Raw genomic sequence first — 15076 nt, forward strand, 5'->3', positions numbered from 1 at the left:
CTATAAGGTGGTGGATGAGGTGCCAGTCAAGCAGCTGGTTTATGCTGGATGGTATGGAGCTGTTTTCGATTTGCTGGAGCTGCATTCATCGAGGCAAATGGAGATTGAGCCCTCCCCCCCCCCCAACACCAACTACAATACCCGTCTCTGGCCTCTGGAATTTCATCTTCTGAAGTGTTTTTGGGGATGAAATTATTCTTGGATGATTTGCACGAGAAAGGGGATGATCAATAAGGGGGATTGATCTATTATGAGTGTAGGGTTGAATGGGTGGATTGTTAAATGCACTGCCGTTGTGCTAGTCCACACTTAGTAGTATTGTACAAGAGGAATTTTGGCTTTTCCTCACCTTTTTAAGTCTTCCTGTTTCACCTCATCTTTTGGGCTCTGTTTTATTCCTTCCACATTCAAAATTCAGATATACTTCTATGTTTATCTGATAATATGTTTAGTTGTGAGACTAACTGGTTCAGTTATTCAAATTCACCGTGCACACAGTTTTACCTGATTGGTGGACTGAGTAGCTGGCAAGCAAGGTGCCACATTGGTAACGCAGTCAAGTTACATTACATGAGTTGCAAGTTACAATTGACAAGTTACCCCTGTAGTATTTGAAAGTAGCAGCCTATCAGTAATGATAGTAAGCAATCTGTAAAACTGCTTTACAACTCTGTTTGTTTTGCCTACAGAGTGTTTGCCATGGGAGGAATCAGCAGGATGTTTACATTGGCCATAATGCTCAGCACTTGCGAGGGGTTCTTTCCTTGCACTACCCATTGGAACATGGAATTGTGACCAACTGGGACGAAATAGAACAGGTACACTGAGTGAAACATTTATCACTTTGAAGACTACAGGTTTTTCAACCAAATATTTCAACCAAAGTGACAGGGTAGACACTTGTTCAAAAGGGTAAGTAATTGAGATCAAGGCAGTAGCTTGGGTTAGTAAGGACAGCAAATAAAATTCATCAGAGTTCCCTCATCTGATTGCTACCCATGCAATTCTGCTGGAAGTGGAAGGATGAAGACACTTCCTGTGCATATACTTTGGCAGAGTTTTGTCATGCTGCATGGCTATGAGTATCCAATTTTAAAAGGACTAAATTGTATAAAAATAGTGCACATGAGAGTCTAGAGGGGCGTTAAGTGCTAAGTCCATGCTGACTAATGTGCCTACCTCAACTAGTCCCATTTCCCTGTGTTTGGTCTATCTTCCTCTAAACTTATCCATTCACCTGTCCAAATGTGTTTTAAATGTTGTAATTGTCCCTGCCTCTACCACTTCCACTGGCAACTCATTCCATATACCCACTGCCCTCCGTGTAGGGAAAAGAAACATGTCATTCAGGTCCCCTTTAAATCTATCCCGTCTCACCTCAAATCTATGCCCTCTAGTTTTAGACTCCCCTACCCTGGGAAAAAGACTGTGATTATTCATTTTTCTGTGCCCCTCATGATTTTATAAACTCTGCAAGGTTACCCCTCAGCCTTCTTCACTCCAGTCCCAACCTATCTAGTCTCTCCTAATAACTCCAGCTCTCCAGGCCTGGTAACATCCCTGTGAATATTTTCTGCACCCTTTCCAGCTTAATCACATCCTTCCCATAGTGTGGCAACCAGAACTGCTCCAATAGAACTTTTTGTATCCAGAAAATGAACTCTACTGTGATGTGTTCACAACAAAATTGCCACCAACACGTAACCATAGGAATACTTCTCTGTATTGAAAAGCTATGGTTACAACATCAGAACCACAACCCTGTGAAATTCAGTGCCTTTGGAAATAGGAAAGAAGGCAATGCAAGCATAGGAGATTGAGGTTTGCAATTAATTCCAGAGTTTTTACATGTGTTGGTTAACTCGGCTCAAGTTGTCCTCCATGCACGTACCAACTTGTCTAACTCTGCTCACTCTAAAGGTGTTGTTAGCGCTAAAGGGCTGAATGGCCTCCTTTCTGAGCTGTAAGCATCTCTGATTTCTTTGTCATGGACTTGAAAGTTAATTTAGAAGAGGAAAAGCCAGATTTCTGAAATATATTCAGTCTTGTTTGAACTGCTAATTTTGGGGGTCACTGACAAGGTACAAAAGGGTAACATCGGTCTAAAACTTGAACACACACTTAATTAGTTAGCTACAGATAATTAATTCAAGACGTGTTCAGAAGCTTTATAGCAGTGTAAAATTTATCAGGTTTTCAAGCTGTCCTGTTTTAACTTTCCAACTGCATGCAAGATGTGAACCATAAATGAACTTTAACTGCAGCAGTAACTGCTAGCCTCCTATCTGAATACAAGCTAACACTTGGTTTGTATTTCTTTTTCACCTTCTGGAATCAAGGCAAGACTCTCCCCTTTTATGTTTATATGATCCATTTGATCCCTTCAGTGAATTTAGTCAGTTGTTATTTATTGATGAGCAAGGTCAACATTTATTGTCCATTGCTGAAACGTTTTATTAAAAATCTACAAAGATACTTGATTAACTAAGTTTTATCACTTTGTACAATTACTTTATTGGCAATAAAGCCAACTGTGAGCTTTAGCTTTATAGATGCTTTGTGTAAAAAAAAAAGAGTTCTGTTTGTCAGAGTTCACTTGAAATTTAGCTGGGGTCAAGGTTAGAATATATCTGAGAAAATTTCTTGTTCAGTTACATTAACCCTACAGAATCAAGTTAGCAGAGCATCAAATTCAACAGATTAAAGATGGCTTTTAAAAAGTAATGTGGAATATAAGTATTAATTCCATTCTGTCTGATTTGCAAAACTTTTTTTATTGTGCATCCCATCTTCCCAAGTGGAAGAAATAGAAATCCTTCATTGACTCTGATAGGACTAGATAATATAGAGTGAGAGAAAGATAAAGGAAGACATACACTCTAGTTGATAGGTCAGTAGGACCAAAAGGCCATTTTCTACATGGTATTCTATGCAACTCTGTCCATTTTAAGTTAACATAAATAAGTCAAACTGTGGTTTGTATGAAAGAACGTTGGGACAGTATATGAACTATATGCTATCATTGCTTGGCTTTTGATTTTGGGCAGTATACAGAAATTGATTTCATTTTGTAGGTGCCCGTTCTAAAAGCAATTATATCCGAGTGGCACAGTTGAGTGTGTGTATTCAATTGTGTCATTAAGATATGGCACAGGTCAACACTCCTATTTGCAAAGCCATTTTATTTTTGTCATTACCTGGTTACTAGAAGGAGTTGATAACAATAAAATTGCACATTCTTTAAATCACACAACAAGGATTGCCATTTCTCTTTCTCCCTTGACGTGGATGAAAACATGTATGTAAAATGTAGTTATTAAAATGTAATGCTACAGTAAAAGTTAAACTGACAGTCCCATATTTACAGGTTCAATCTATCTGGTGGTTTTCAAATGACACATCATTTCTTTTTGAGGTGTGTCCTCTAATACATTAACTTCAGTGGCAGCTGAAGAAACCTCTAGTTCCAGCAAATCCTCAGCTTGTTCATTTTATGACAGTGATGTACGATGTCTAGTGTGGTTTTGATGGTACTTCATCGAAGAGCTATCATCTAGACAAGCCGCAAGTGAAACTGGTCCAGCATAATCAATCTTATGTCCAAATGAATAGCCTCCTTGTATGATGGCTATACAGCAGCATCTACTGAAAATAGTGATTACAAGTACTGGTGACATTCTGCTACTGCTTTGTTTGGACTATAGAGTGGTGCTAAATTATGGCTTTGCCAAATTCCAAATGCATTCTGATATATCTGCCTACAATTGCAGTTGGTATTTTCTGTTAGTGAAATAAGAATCATGCAACTATTGTACTGATTTCACCGCCTTTCATCTTCCTCGATCTGAACTGGCTTTTCTGCCAGGCCATTTGGGGTGGAGCTGTGAACATATACTTGACTGTTCCTTCTGAAGAATTCAATTTCAGCACTAGTAAAGTTGTTTCTATTGTGCATTATAAGTAATTCTGGAAGACCATGTGTGGTGAAAATCATTATCAACTTTGGAATTGTTGCTAGAGCTATAAATGTTTCTTTCCACTCTAATTGTCTCTCTACTATAATCATCAATTTTGTTTCATTCCTCCCCCAATAAATCGACCTACAAAGTCCACATGTATCCTCAACCACGGTTCATTTAGCCAGGACTTGGGACAAGAGAGAAGTTGCTTCAGGATGAAACTCTCTAGTCTGGTATTCTGTGGTCCGGCATTTGAATTGGTAGTACAGATGTATACTAATTAACTAATTCTAACTAAGATCTAAAATTAATTAAGATCTGTACTAACCTGTAGCTAGTTAACCTACTAGTGCAACTTTTGATCTCAACCGGCAGCATTTCTGACTTATGGAAACTTCTGGTGATGGACGGTTCCCAGAAACCTTACGTGACCCGGGGAGTGTCTGTACTTAAACAGATTCATTTAAAAGGGAGATGATCGGGGTCCATTTCTTTGGCCCAGCACCAGTCGGTCTCAAGGGTGCCAGACAAGAGAGTTTCAACCCGTAGAAGATTCTTGTGATGCTTGCACATTCCGTGTTGTACATTCCTAAAGTGTCCTTCACTCAATGTAGCCAGAAGTTTTGTCAACTTGCTTGATACGAACAAAAAAACAAACTCCTGGAGGGACTTAGTGGATTGAGAGAGACTGCAGAGAGTTGTGAACACAGCCCAGTGCATTACGGACACCAGCCTCCCCTCCTTGGACTCTGTCTTTACCTCTCGCTGTCTTGGTGAAGCAGCCAGCATAATCAAAGACGCCACCCACCCGGGACATTCTCTCTTCTCTCCTCTTCCATCAGATAGAAGATACAGGAGCCTGAAGGCATGTACCACCAGACTTAAGGATAGCTTCTACCCCACCGTGATAAGACTATTGAACAGTTCCCTTATACAGTGAGGTGGACTATGACCTCACGATCTACCTTGTTGTGACCTTGCACCTAATTGCACTGCACTTTCTCTGTAGCTGTGACACTTTACTCTGTACTGTTATTGTTGTTACCTGTACTACATCAATGCACTCTGTACTGGCTCAGTGTAACTGCACTGTGTAATGAATTGACCTGTACAATCGGTTTGTAAGACGAGCTTTTCACTGTACCTCAGTACAAGTGACAGTAATATACCAATACCAAGATGCTGAAATCTGGAGGGGAAAAAAGGTCTCTTGTGTCTGCTTCATACAAGATTTACCTGAACGTCCTTTGTGCAACTGCTGCAGAATGACTGCTCTTCTTGTGATAGAACAATATCTCCACTTTAACAGTCTTCACCATTTACTTCTGTGTTTGAAGCCATTAATTTTCACTTGATCACCAAAGAGTGAGTAACAATAGAAACACAACAACTCCTAAGAGGACTGCTACAATTCATGTGTATTCAAAGTAGAAATAGAGTTCACAGCACAGGTCAAAAATCAGTATGCACAAATGTACCTGAACTGTTCAGTTTGGATTTCTCTTGCTAAATCTGCCTCCAGAAGGAAAGGAACAGCAATATTATGGCAGCACAGCTGTTTCCAAGATTCCCTACCTTTCAGATTGTCAGTCCTTCATTGTTGCTAGGTCAATGTCCTGTAAGTTCCTACTGGCTTCCATAGTAGGAGCACAAGGGGAACCTAGAACTGAGCTATAAATGTAGCCTTGCCAGTATTGCCTGTGTCCTGAGTGTGTGGAACAATTATGAAATTTATATTCTCCAGGAATCCCAAAGTGTTTTACAGATGTGAAGTTACTGTTGGATATCCTAATGCACCAGCTAATTTGCAGGTGGTGAATTTCCTCAAGAAAAATGGGCAAAGGATATATCTTCGGCCAAGCATTAAATATAGGCTACAGCACTCAATGGGTTTTCTATCATTTATTGAATAATGTTATCATTGATGCGTTGAACCAGGCCTCAATTTATCCCACCCAGAACACAGCACCTTCAACAATGTAGCACGCATTCACTACTGCAGAAAGTTATCAGCCCTCATTGAGTGTCCAAATTTGCAGTGGTTCTTTAATTCAACTTTCTGATTCATAGGTGAGAGAGTTTAAATGGGGTCTTGTTGGCAGCTTATTTATTGAGTATGATTTGATGAAGACAAAGGATTAAAGTGTACTGTATTTATTTCAGATCTGGCACCATACGCTTTATCGTCAGCTCCATGTAGAGCCAGAAGAACACCCAATCCTCCTGACTGAGGCGGCCATGAACCCACACCAGAACCGAGAGCGAATGGTTGAAATCATGTTCGAAACCTTTAATGTGCCTTTTTCTTTTGTGGCAATGCAAGCTGTTTTAGCACTCTATTCTGCTGGACGAACTACAGGTATTCAAGAGTGCTTTCTGTCAATCTGCATACTCAAGGTAGGATGTGTTGGTGCTGGACGTCAGGTGCTTCCTACTGGAGACGTCCATTGTCAACATTAGCCAACTCTAGGAGTGCAAATGTACCACAAAGTCGAGAAATACATACATAGAACATTACAGCACAGCACAGGCCCTAGAATGCAGTTTGCTCTCTAAAGAAGTGGGAGGGGTATATCAGAACATGTAAATCATTTTAATCAATTGCTAGCTAGGAGAACAAAAGTAATGTAGAGTCATGTTATCTTTGGAGAGAAATATCCAATGTCTTCAGTTTTAAGTAATGTTTTGAAATGTACTGCTAAAAGAGCTGATACTATTCCCAATGTGCACAAAATTGCAACATATTAGCTGTTTTCTGCTTTACAAATGACAGGTATAATCTTGGACTCTGGAGATGGAGTAACGCACACCGTGCCAGTGTATGAAGGGTACAGCCTCCCCCATGCCATGCAACGCTTAAATCTGGCTGGTCGTGATCTCACAGAACATCTTAAAAAGGTATGCAAGATTATTATTTGAAAATAAATAGAGTATCTGGTACTTTGGGTACGAGCACAGTGATCAGACAGATGGGAGAAGTTCTTGGAGAAGGCCCACGATCATCTAAGTGCAACAAGCAAGAACTAAGAAGAATAGATGCATCAGGACACAGATTAGCTGTGATCTTACTGAATTGAAGAACAGGTTTGAGGCACTTAATGACCATCTCCCTTTCCTTTGTTCCTTCCTAGGATTCACTTTTTAAAGCAGTTGAGTTTCTGTTTGCACAGAACAGTCAACCTTGATCGTGCATGTAAGAAATTAGAAAGAAAAACAAAAACTGCTGGAGACACTCAGCTGTGGAAGGAGAAACAAGAGTTGCGTTTCAGGTCAATGACCACTTGACCTGAAACATAACTCTGTTTCTCTTTCCATAGATGCTGCCTGATCTGCTGTGTGTTTCCAACATTTTGTTTTTATTTCAGATATCCAGCATCTGCAGTATTTTTTTTGGATTTTAGTTTTAAAGAAATTGGAAAGAACTTTCATATCAGTTATCTTATTAAATTCACGGGACCTTAAGTAATTATTTACTTTGAAGCTGTTGTTATTATGCTGTTGTTTTATAAGTCGTGAATGGGACAACTTTTGGCCATTCCCTGAGGATGAAGAAGATGGTTTGAGGATATTGGGTGAAAAGCTGGGCCAACTTGGCTTATGTGTAGCAAAGATTACAGTGGCATTGCCATTTAGATTTGCACCCAGTGGCACTGCTGCCTGTGAAGGAGCCCTGTACACAGCTCTGACATCACTAGCATCAGCGGTGTTGCATTGGTCTCAAGTTCTTCGGAATCTGGCTCAACAACCTGTTTACAGCTGTACATTGAGGCTGAATGAAAAGAGAACCATGAGGTGGAATTGAATTTGGCATAAGCATTCAATTGACAGATGAGTTTGATCTGGGCAAGTGTGAGGTGTTGCACTTTGGGAGATTAAAGGGAAAGTACACAGTTAATGGCAGGACACTTAACAGCATTGATGTACGGAGGGATCTTGGGGTCCAAGACCATAGCTCCCATAAAGTGGCTGCACAAGTTGATAGGATGTTAAAGGTGGAGGGTGGCATGCTTGGCTTTATTAGTTGAGGCATTGAGTTTAAGAGTCAGCAAGTTATCTTGCAGCTTTAAAACTCTGGTTAGGCCGCATCTGGAGTATTGCATCCAATTCTGGTCAGCCCATCATAAGAAGGATGTGGATGAAAAACACGATGATGCTGGAGGAACTCAGCAGGCCAGGCAGCATCTGTGGAGAAAAGCAGGTGGTCAATGTTTCGGGTCAGGACCCTTCTTCAGGACTGAAGATAGGAAAAGGGGAGGCCCAGTATATAGTATGGGAGGGAAAAGAAGAGCAGTGATAGGTGGACAAAAGAGGAGAAGTGGGGTGGGCACAAGGTGGTGATGGGTAGATCCAGGGTAGAGATGGTGATAGGCAAGTGCGGGGGAGGAGGGGAGACCAGATCCATTGGGGGATGGGTAAAAGGTAAGGTGGAAAAAAGGGGCGGGTAGAAAAAAAGAGAGAGACTAGGAAAGGAAAGAAGAGGTGAGGGTGTGGGGAGGGGGTGTTGTGGGGATTACTTAAAGTGGGAGAATTCAATGTTTCTATAGGAAGGATGTGGAGGCTTTGGAGAGGTGCGGAAGAGTTTACCAGGATGCTGCCTTGATTAGGAGGCATGTGCTATAAGGAGAGGTTGGATAAACTTGGGTTGCTTTCTCTGGAGTGGTGGAGGCTGAGGGGAGACCTGAAAGAAGTTTATAAGATTATGAGAGGCATATATAGAGTAGAGACAGCCTGTATCTTTCTCCCCAGGGTTGAAATGTCTAATACTAGAGGGCATCCATTTAAGGTGAGAGGGGGCAAGTTCAAAGGAGATGTGTGGGGCAAGTTTTTTTTTACACAGAGAGGTGGTGTGTGCCTGGAATGCGTTGCCAGGAGTGGTGGTGGAGCCAGATACAACAGAGGTGTTTAAGAGGCTCTTAGGTACATGAATATGCAGAGAATGGAGGGATATGGACATTGTGTAGGCAGAAGGGATTAGTTTAATTAGGTGTCATTAGCTTAATGAGTTCAGCACTACATTGTGGGCTGAAGGATCTGTTCCTCTGCTGTAATGTTCAATGTTCTTTTTGTGAGGGAAATATTTTCTGATATTAAAAACAAAATGCTGGAAAAACTTAGTAGGTGAGGCAGCATCTGGCCTGTGGGTCTAAAGAGCCACAGACACTAAATGTTGACTGTGCCACACTTCGTGGACGCTGCCTGACCTGTTTGTTTTATTTCAAGTTTCCATCATCTGCAGTTTTTTTTCAATGTAAAATATTAATAACTTTTTGTTTTGCAGCTATTGAAAGAAAGAGGATATTCATTTAATTCTACTGCAGAGCGGGAAATTGTCCGAGATATCAAGGAGAAGCACTGTTATGTTGCTGGAGATTATGAAGCAGAACTGGGTAGCCCTGAAGATGTCAGAAAGCTGCATTATATATTACCAGATGGACAGATAATTACATTGGGAGATGAGATGTTCAGGTAAAACAGTGAATGTGAATGCACTGCTGCCATTTGGGGCACACAGATAAGTGACAGAGAATTAGAATAATGGTTATTGTCATTTTGAATCTTTCATATGTAGCAGTCATGGAAGTCTCGAGCTTTAGATCCACCGATGTCCTCAATTTCTGTGCTTATCTATAATTTCCTTATGTGATACCTCACTAACTTCTCTTGTAAGTGGGGATGTTAACTTTGTTGTGGAGTGGAGGGAAAGAAGTCGGGAGAACCGTCCTTGAGCTGTATTTGTGCTCCCTTTAGCATTCCCAAACACCTGACCTCGACCACTAAGGGGCGGCAAGGACAGCAGGCACATGGCTTAATCTCACCCCATCCTGACTTGGAAATGTCTTGCTGTTTCTGGGTCAAGTCCTAGAACTCCCTTTCCAACAGCACTGAGAGAGTACCTTCACCAGAAGGGTAGCAGTAGTTAATGAAGATGGATCACTGCTACCCACCCCCCCCCCCCCCCCCCCGAGGGCAGTCAGGGATGAACAATAAATGCTGGCCTTGCTGGTGACAACCAGATCCTATAATAATAATGAATAAAAAACTTAGTGGCACCAATGGAAAGGTGGTGCCCAGCAAAGGGAGACAACCGAGGAGGGCAGGGAGAGCAAGATCCACAAGGCTGTGGAAATTGGATAAAGCCCAGATCGGTCCATAAACAGCAGCACAGCCTAAATAGGAGAGGGGGCCATTCCAAAATGGTCCTGATGCAGGGTTTCAACCAAAAACAATGACAACAACAATTCCTTTCCCTCCCACAGATGCTGCTCAACATGCTGAGTTCCTCCAGCAGATTGTTTGTTGCTCCAGGTTCCACCCTGTGTCTCCTTCCTCTCATCTCCCAAAGTTATCCTCTGGCTTCATTTTGTGCAGACTGCAAGTGCGCTTAATGAGTTGTTTTTTTTTAAAGTGTGAATTATCTTTTGGTGGTCTTCCATTGTTTCAGCTGCAGCAATCCCTTTAGAATCCCGAGTGAAACAGACCAGACTTCTCCTTTAGGTCCACTTGCTTGAAGCAAGTTTCTGCAAGTGGGAGTAAAGCAGGTGCTGAGCCCCTTGTTTCCACATGTACGGCCTGTATTAGGCAGCTGATCAAGAATCTAAAATTTAGTCTTTGCCAATATGGAGTTATCCATTACCCAGGTACAAGTGAACATAGAACACCACAGCACAGTACAGGCCCTTTGGCCCACAATGTTGTGCTGATATTTTATCCTGCTGTAAGATCTATCAAGTGGGGGTACAGTACAACTATCTTGGGCTCTTTTGACCTCATTTTCCACAGAAAACAAGAATTAGTATGTACCCCATGATATCTTTGGACTTGTTTTGGTATTAGGTGTCTTTCAGGATTCTAAAAATTGAATGCCAATTTGAATTTGCATAAAGTTCTTTTGTAGCAACCCATATTCACACCTGCGAGGCAAGAACTGACTGATCATGTCATGCATATTAATAATATTGTGCATCTCCCTTCCCACTTTTAAACATCTTTACATAACAGAGCTCATTAATTTATAGTGGATTGAATGTTGAATCTTAGATCAAAGACAACTTGTTTCCTTTATCTAATAAATTAGTGAAAGGATGTTGTTGGGGAACAAATGATGATCAATATTTCCATTGATAAAATTAACGTGTATTTAAATTTTTACTGCACATGATACAAGTGAGTGTTTATTATAAACTGAAGTTGTATAATGTTTACTTCCAAGTCTTTAGATTTTTTCATTTGCTTCAAAGCGATCTTTGAAGCTCATATCTATACCTGACACTCAGTCTAGGTCACTCCTTGACCTACACTGTGGTAATAGGAATCATTGCTACAGCTCTGCTTCTCATAAGCTTCAACAGTTTTTCTTTAATTTTGCATGTGTTCTTGAAACAATCTCCACTGATTATAGCGGATGGACTCATAAAAACACGTGATGTTGAAAATACTGGGGGAGTTCTGAACTACAGATGCCCTCCATTCAATTGTCTTTGGCTGAATAGCTGATTTTGTGAAACTCCCCTCCACCTTTCCCTTTACCCACACGTCCACAATACTTTATCCACTTGTTTGTTTTCTCTGCTGGAGCCAAGCAATGAATTGAACTGCCGAGGGGTTTACTTTCCATTTTTATCACCATCAATGAAAAATCATAGTCATAGTGGTACATTACAGAAATGAGCTCTTTGGCTCCCCACATCCATGCCGACCTTTGTGCCCATCCACCTGCATTAGGTCTGTATCCTTCTATGCCTTGCCTATTTTAGTGCCTGTCTAAGTGTCTCTTAAACATAGTGATTGTATCTGATTCCACCATCTCCTCTGGCAGAGAGTTCCAGATATCGACCACTCTGTGTTTTTAAAATAAAATCTCCTGTAAAACTCCCTTCCTCTCACCTTAAACCTAGGCCCTCCTTGTTTTAGATACCCCTACTATGGGACAAAAACTCTGACTATCTTCCCTTCCTGTGCTTTTAATAATCTAATATATTTCTATCAGGTCACCCCGGGCCGCCTCCATTCCAGGGAAAGCATGCTCAGCCTATCCAATCAATCCCTGTACCTCAGGCAACATGCTGGTGAATCTCCTCTGCACTCTCTCCAGTTCAACCACATCCTTCCCGTAAGAGTGGCAACCAGAACTGCACACATTGTTCCAAGTGCAGTCTAAACAGTGTTTTGTAAAGTTGCAACATAACATCCCAACATTTACATTATGTGCCCCAACCTATGAAGGCAAACATGCCATAAGCTGCCTTTGTCATCCTCAGATTCAGGAAAAGACATCTACGTTTCCTATAGGTAATGATCTGACAAAAATCAGTAAGGTTGGTCAGTTTCAAAGAATTTTCTGTCAGTAGCCATCTGTACTCACCACCAGCATGGTGTCCCAGCTACAGGCATGCCTCTTCTACATCCACCTCCTATCAACTTGCTGCCCAAGGCCAACCCATTCAAAAATAGTAGCACCCTGTGTGTCACCAAGTATGAGAGCCTAATGTAATACTATCAGGAAAGTGAGGTCGGGAAACCCCCATCCACAAAACTAGCAAGCCTGGCCACCCAAACGTTGCTGGCTGCCAATTCTGTTTCTGAATGTCTGTGGTATTTAGGAACCCATAGTAGTCAATTCAAATGCCAGATAGTAATTTCTTTACAAATACTTAAAATATTTGATTCACTAGAGCATTAGTGAATCTGTGGAATTCTCTACCACAGAGGCCAAGTCACTGAATATATTTAGGAAGGAGATGCATCGATGGATTTTCAGAAACAAAAAACATTATCTTGAGGTCTGGGGAGAGAGCAGGATATAGAGATAGAAGATCAGCTGTGATCGTTTTGAATGGCAGAGCAGGCTCAAAGGCCCAATTGGAATTGGTTTATTATTGTCACTTGTACTGAGCTACAGTGGAAAAACTTGTCCTGCATACTGTTCATACAGATCAATTCATTACACAGTGCATTGAGGTAGCACAAGGTAAAACAATACAGAATGCAGAGTAACGTGTCACAGTTATAGATAAAGTGCAGTGCAGGTAGACAATTAGGTGCAAGGTCATAAAGAGGTAGATTGTGAGGTCAAGAGTCCATCTTATCGTACCAGGGAACTGTTCAATTGTCTTGTAACAAAAAGAGTAGAATGATTATAATGGAAGTAATGAGTAGATCTGCAGAGAGCAGCTTGCAACGATTCGCCATTCCTGTTTTCTATGTTGCTAAAACAAAAAAACCTCAAAATTATAATTTTTATCATTAAGACTTGGTTATATTCTTCTCTACTAAATGAATGTATTCACTGAGGAAATTTCAGCTGGCCCATTCTCCAGTGTAAATGCTGGGAAGCAAAGCAGATTTGTGGTTTGTCACTCTCTGCATGAAGCAACCAAAGTCAGAGCTCCTTGGGGAACTCCCTGGGAGAACTCTGCCATCAAGTACAGGACTTCTGCACATATGGGAGTCATCCTGATACATGAGGACAAAATGCCAGAGTTTAAACATGCAACTGCTGGCAATTCCCAGCAATTCTCAATCTATTGATATTGCAAGAAGAGTAACCCATTCTTATCTAGTTTCTTGCCTATTTAACACATGTGGCTAGTTTTTTCCAGGGTTACTGCCTGTTCCAGAATCCCATCTTCCCCTCTGATTCATAGGGTCATAGAGGTGTACTGCATGGAAATGAGCCCTTCAGTCCACACTAACCATCAAACACCCATTCACACTAATCCTACATTAATAACATTTTATTCTTGCCACATTCACAAACAGTGTAACTACAGCTATGTTATCTATGTACTTTACTCTGTGATAAGATCAGAATTGGGGAAGTTTGCTGATGGTTGTACAGTTTCCAAAGACACTGTATCACTTTGTGTCCATGATCTGGAAGACTGGAGTTAGATTGATAATAGGCAAATAATAGGTGAATCCACATCCCCAATACCCGGCTCTAATGCCAGGATTTGCCCAGGCATACCTCAAGTCCTGGATCTCAGCACTAACTTTAGTGTAAGTCAGGAGCGGTGTCTACTGCCCTGCTGCTTGCTACGTGCCCCTGTGCAGACAACTCGTGGAGTCCAATGGGGCAGCAAGATCTTTTGTCGACTTATTGGCTCTCATAGAACATTACAGCACAGTACAGGTCCTTCAGCCCATGATGTTGTGCCGACGTTTTATCCTGCTCTAACATCTATCTAACCCTTCCCTCCCACATAGCCCTCCATTTCTCTATCATCTGTGTGGCTATCTAAGAGTCTCTTAAATGTCCTTAATGTATCTGCCCCCACAACCTCTGCTGGCAGTGCGTTCCATGCACCCACCACTCTCTGTGTAACAAAAATATACTTACCTCTGACACCCCCTTACACCTTCCTCCAATCACCTTAAAGTTATGCCCCCTCGTGTGAGCCATTTTTGAGCTGGGAAATCTGCCCGAGCCTGTGCCGAAGTAACTAGGTGCCAACTCAGCAGTCCCCATCCACACGAATGGAAACTTTGGTTGCTGGGAGAAAGATAAGTAATGTTTTTAATACTTAAATTAGTTCCAATGACCTTAATTTTTATTGTTTGTCTGTGCTTTTTGGTTTTTCGAATGTAAGTGTTGTGAAGATATTTTTAAGTACCCTGAGCAATAATGAATGTCTGTGAATGTTAGAGATCTTGACACATGTTCAGTGGACCTGATCACACTTTGACAGCTGGTGAGTCTGAGGGAGGGGCCTCGCCAGCCATCTGTGGTTCTGAGAGTCCAGCCGTCTGTCTGCACTGAGATGGCCCATGCTGTGCTACACTGCATCCAAGTGCTGGGAGCCGAGCTTGTGGAGGAAGACTGAGTGATGGGCTCTACTGGAACAGGCAGAGTGTCACAGAGGCAGGGGACAGTAATTCTGAGGCATTGGAAGATCTGCGGAATGTTTTGACATAAAAGTGCTAAGCAATAAACATTTCTGAGTGAGGTAAAGCAATTTTACCTTGATCTCCTTGATGTTTCTGCTTCATTAAATAGTTGATGGTCTGTTCATTAGTGTTGGGAATCTGCATTGCACTTGGCTCTGAAGCACAGTAAATGGGTCAGTGTTGTGGTCAGGCACTTCCCTGCCCTGCTGCTACTCAAGAGAAATTCAGTC

The 15076-nt window shown here is 41.5% G+C and overlaps 1 protein-coding gene across 2 annotated transcripts in view; it reads left to right on the top strand.

The window, feature by feature from the left end:
• LOC127574807 (uncharacterized) overlaps positions 1 to 15076 on the top strand; it is a 64160-nt gene that overhangs the window by 44614 nt on the left and 4470 nt on the right. For both annotated transcript variants that reach the window (XM_052024180.1, XM_052024179.1), the window contains exons 18-21: positions 690 to 818; positions 6123 to 6318; positions 6733 to 6857; positions 9238 to 9425. In XM_052024180.1, the coding sequence (XP_051880140.1) occupies positions 690 to 818; positions 6123 to 6318; positions 6733 to 6857; positions 9238 to 9425 (638 nt within the window). The remainder of the gene's footprint in view (positions 1 to 689; positions 819 to 6122; positions 6319 to 6732; positions 6858 to 9237; positions 9426 to 15076) is intronic.

This window comes from Pristis pectinata, chromosome 10, assembly GCF_009764475.1.
Source record: "Pristis pectinata isolate sPriPec2 chromosome 10, sPriPec2.1.pri, whole genome shotgun sequence".
Taxonomy (NCBI): domain Eukaryota; kingdom Metazoa; phylum Chordata; class Chondrichthyes; order Rhinopristiformes; family Pristidae; genus Pristis; species Pristis pectinata.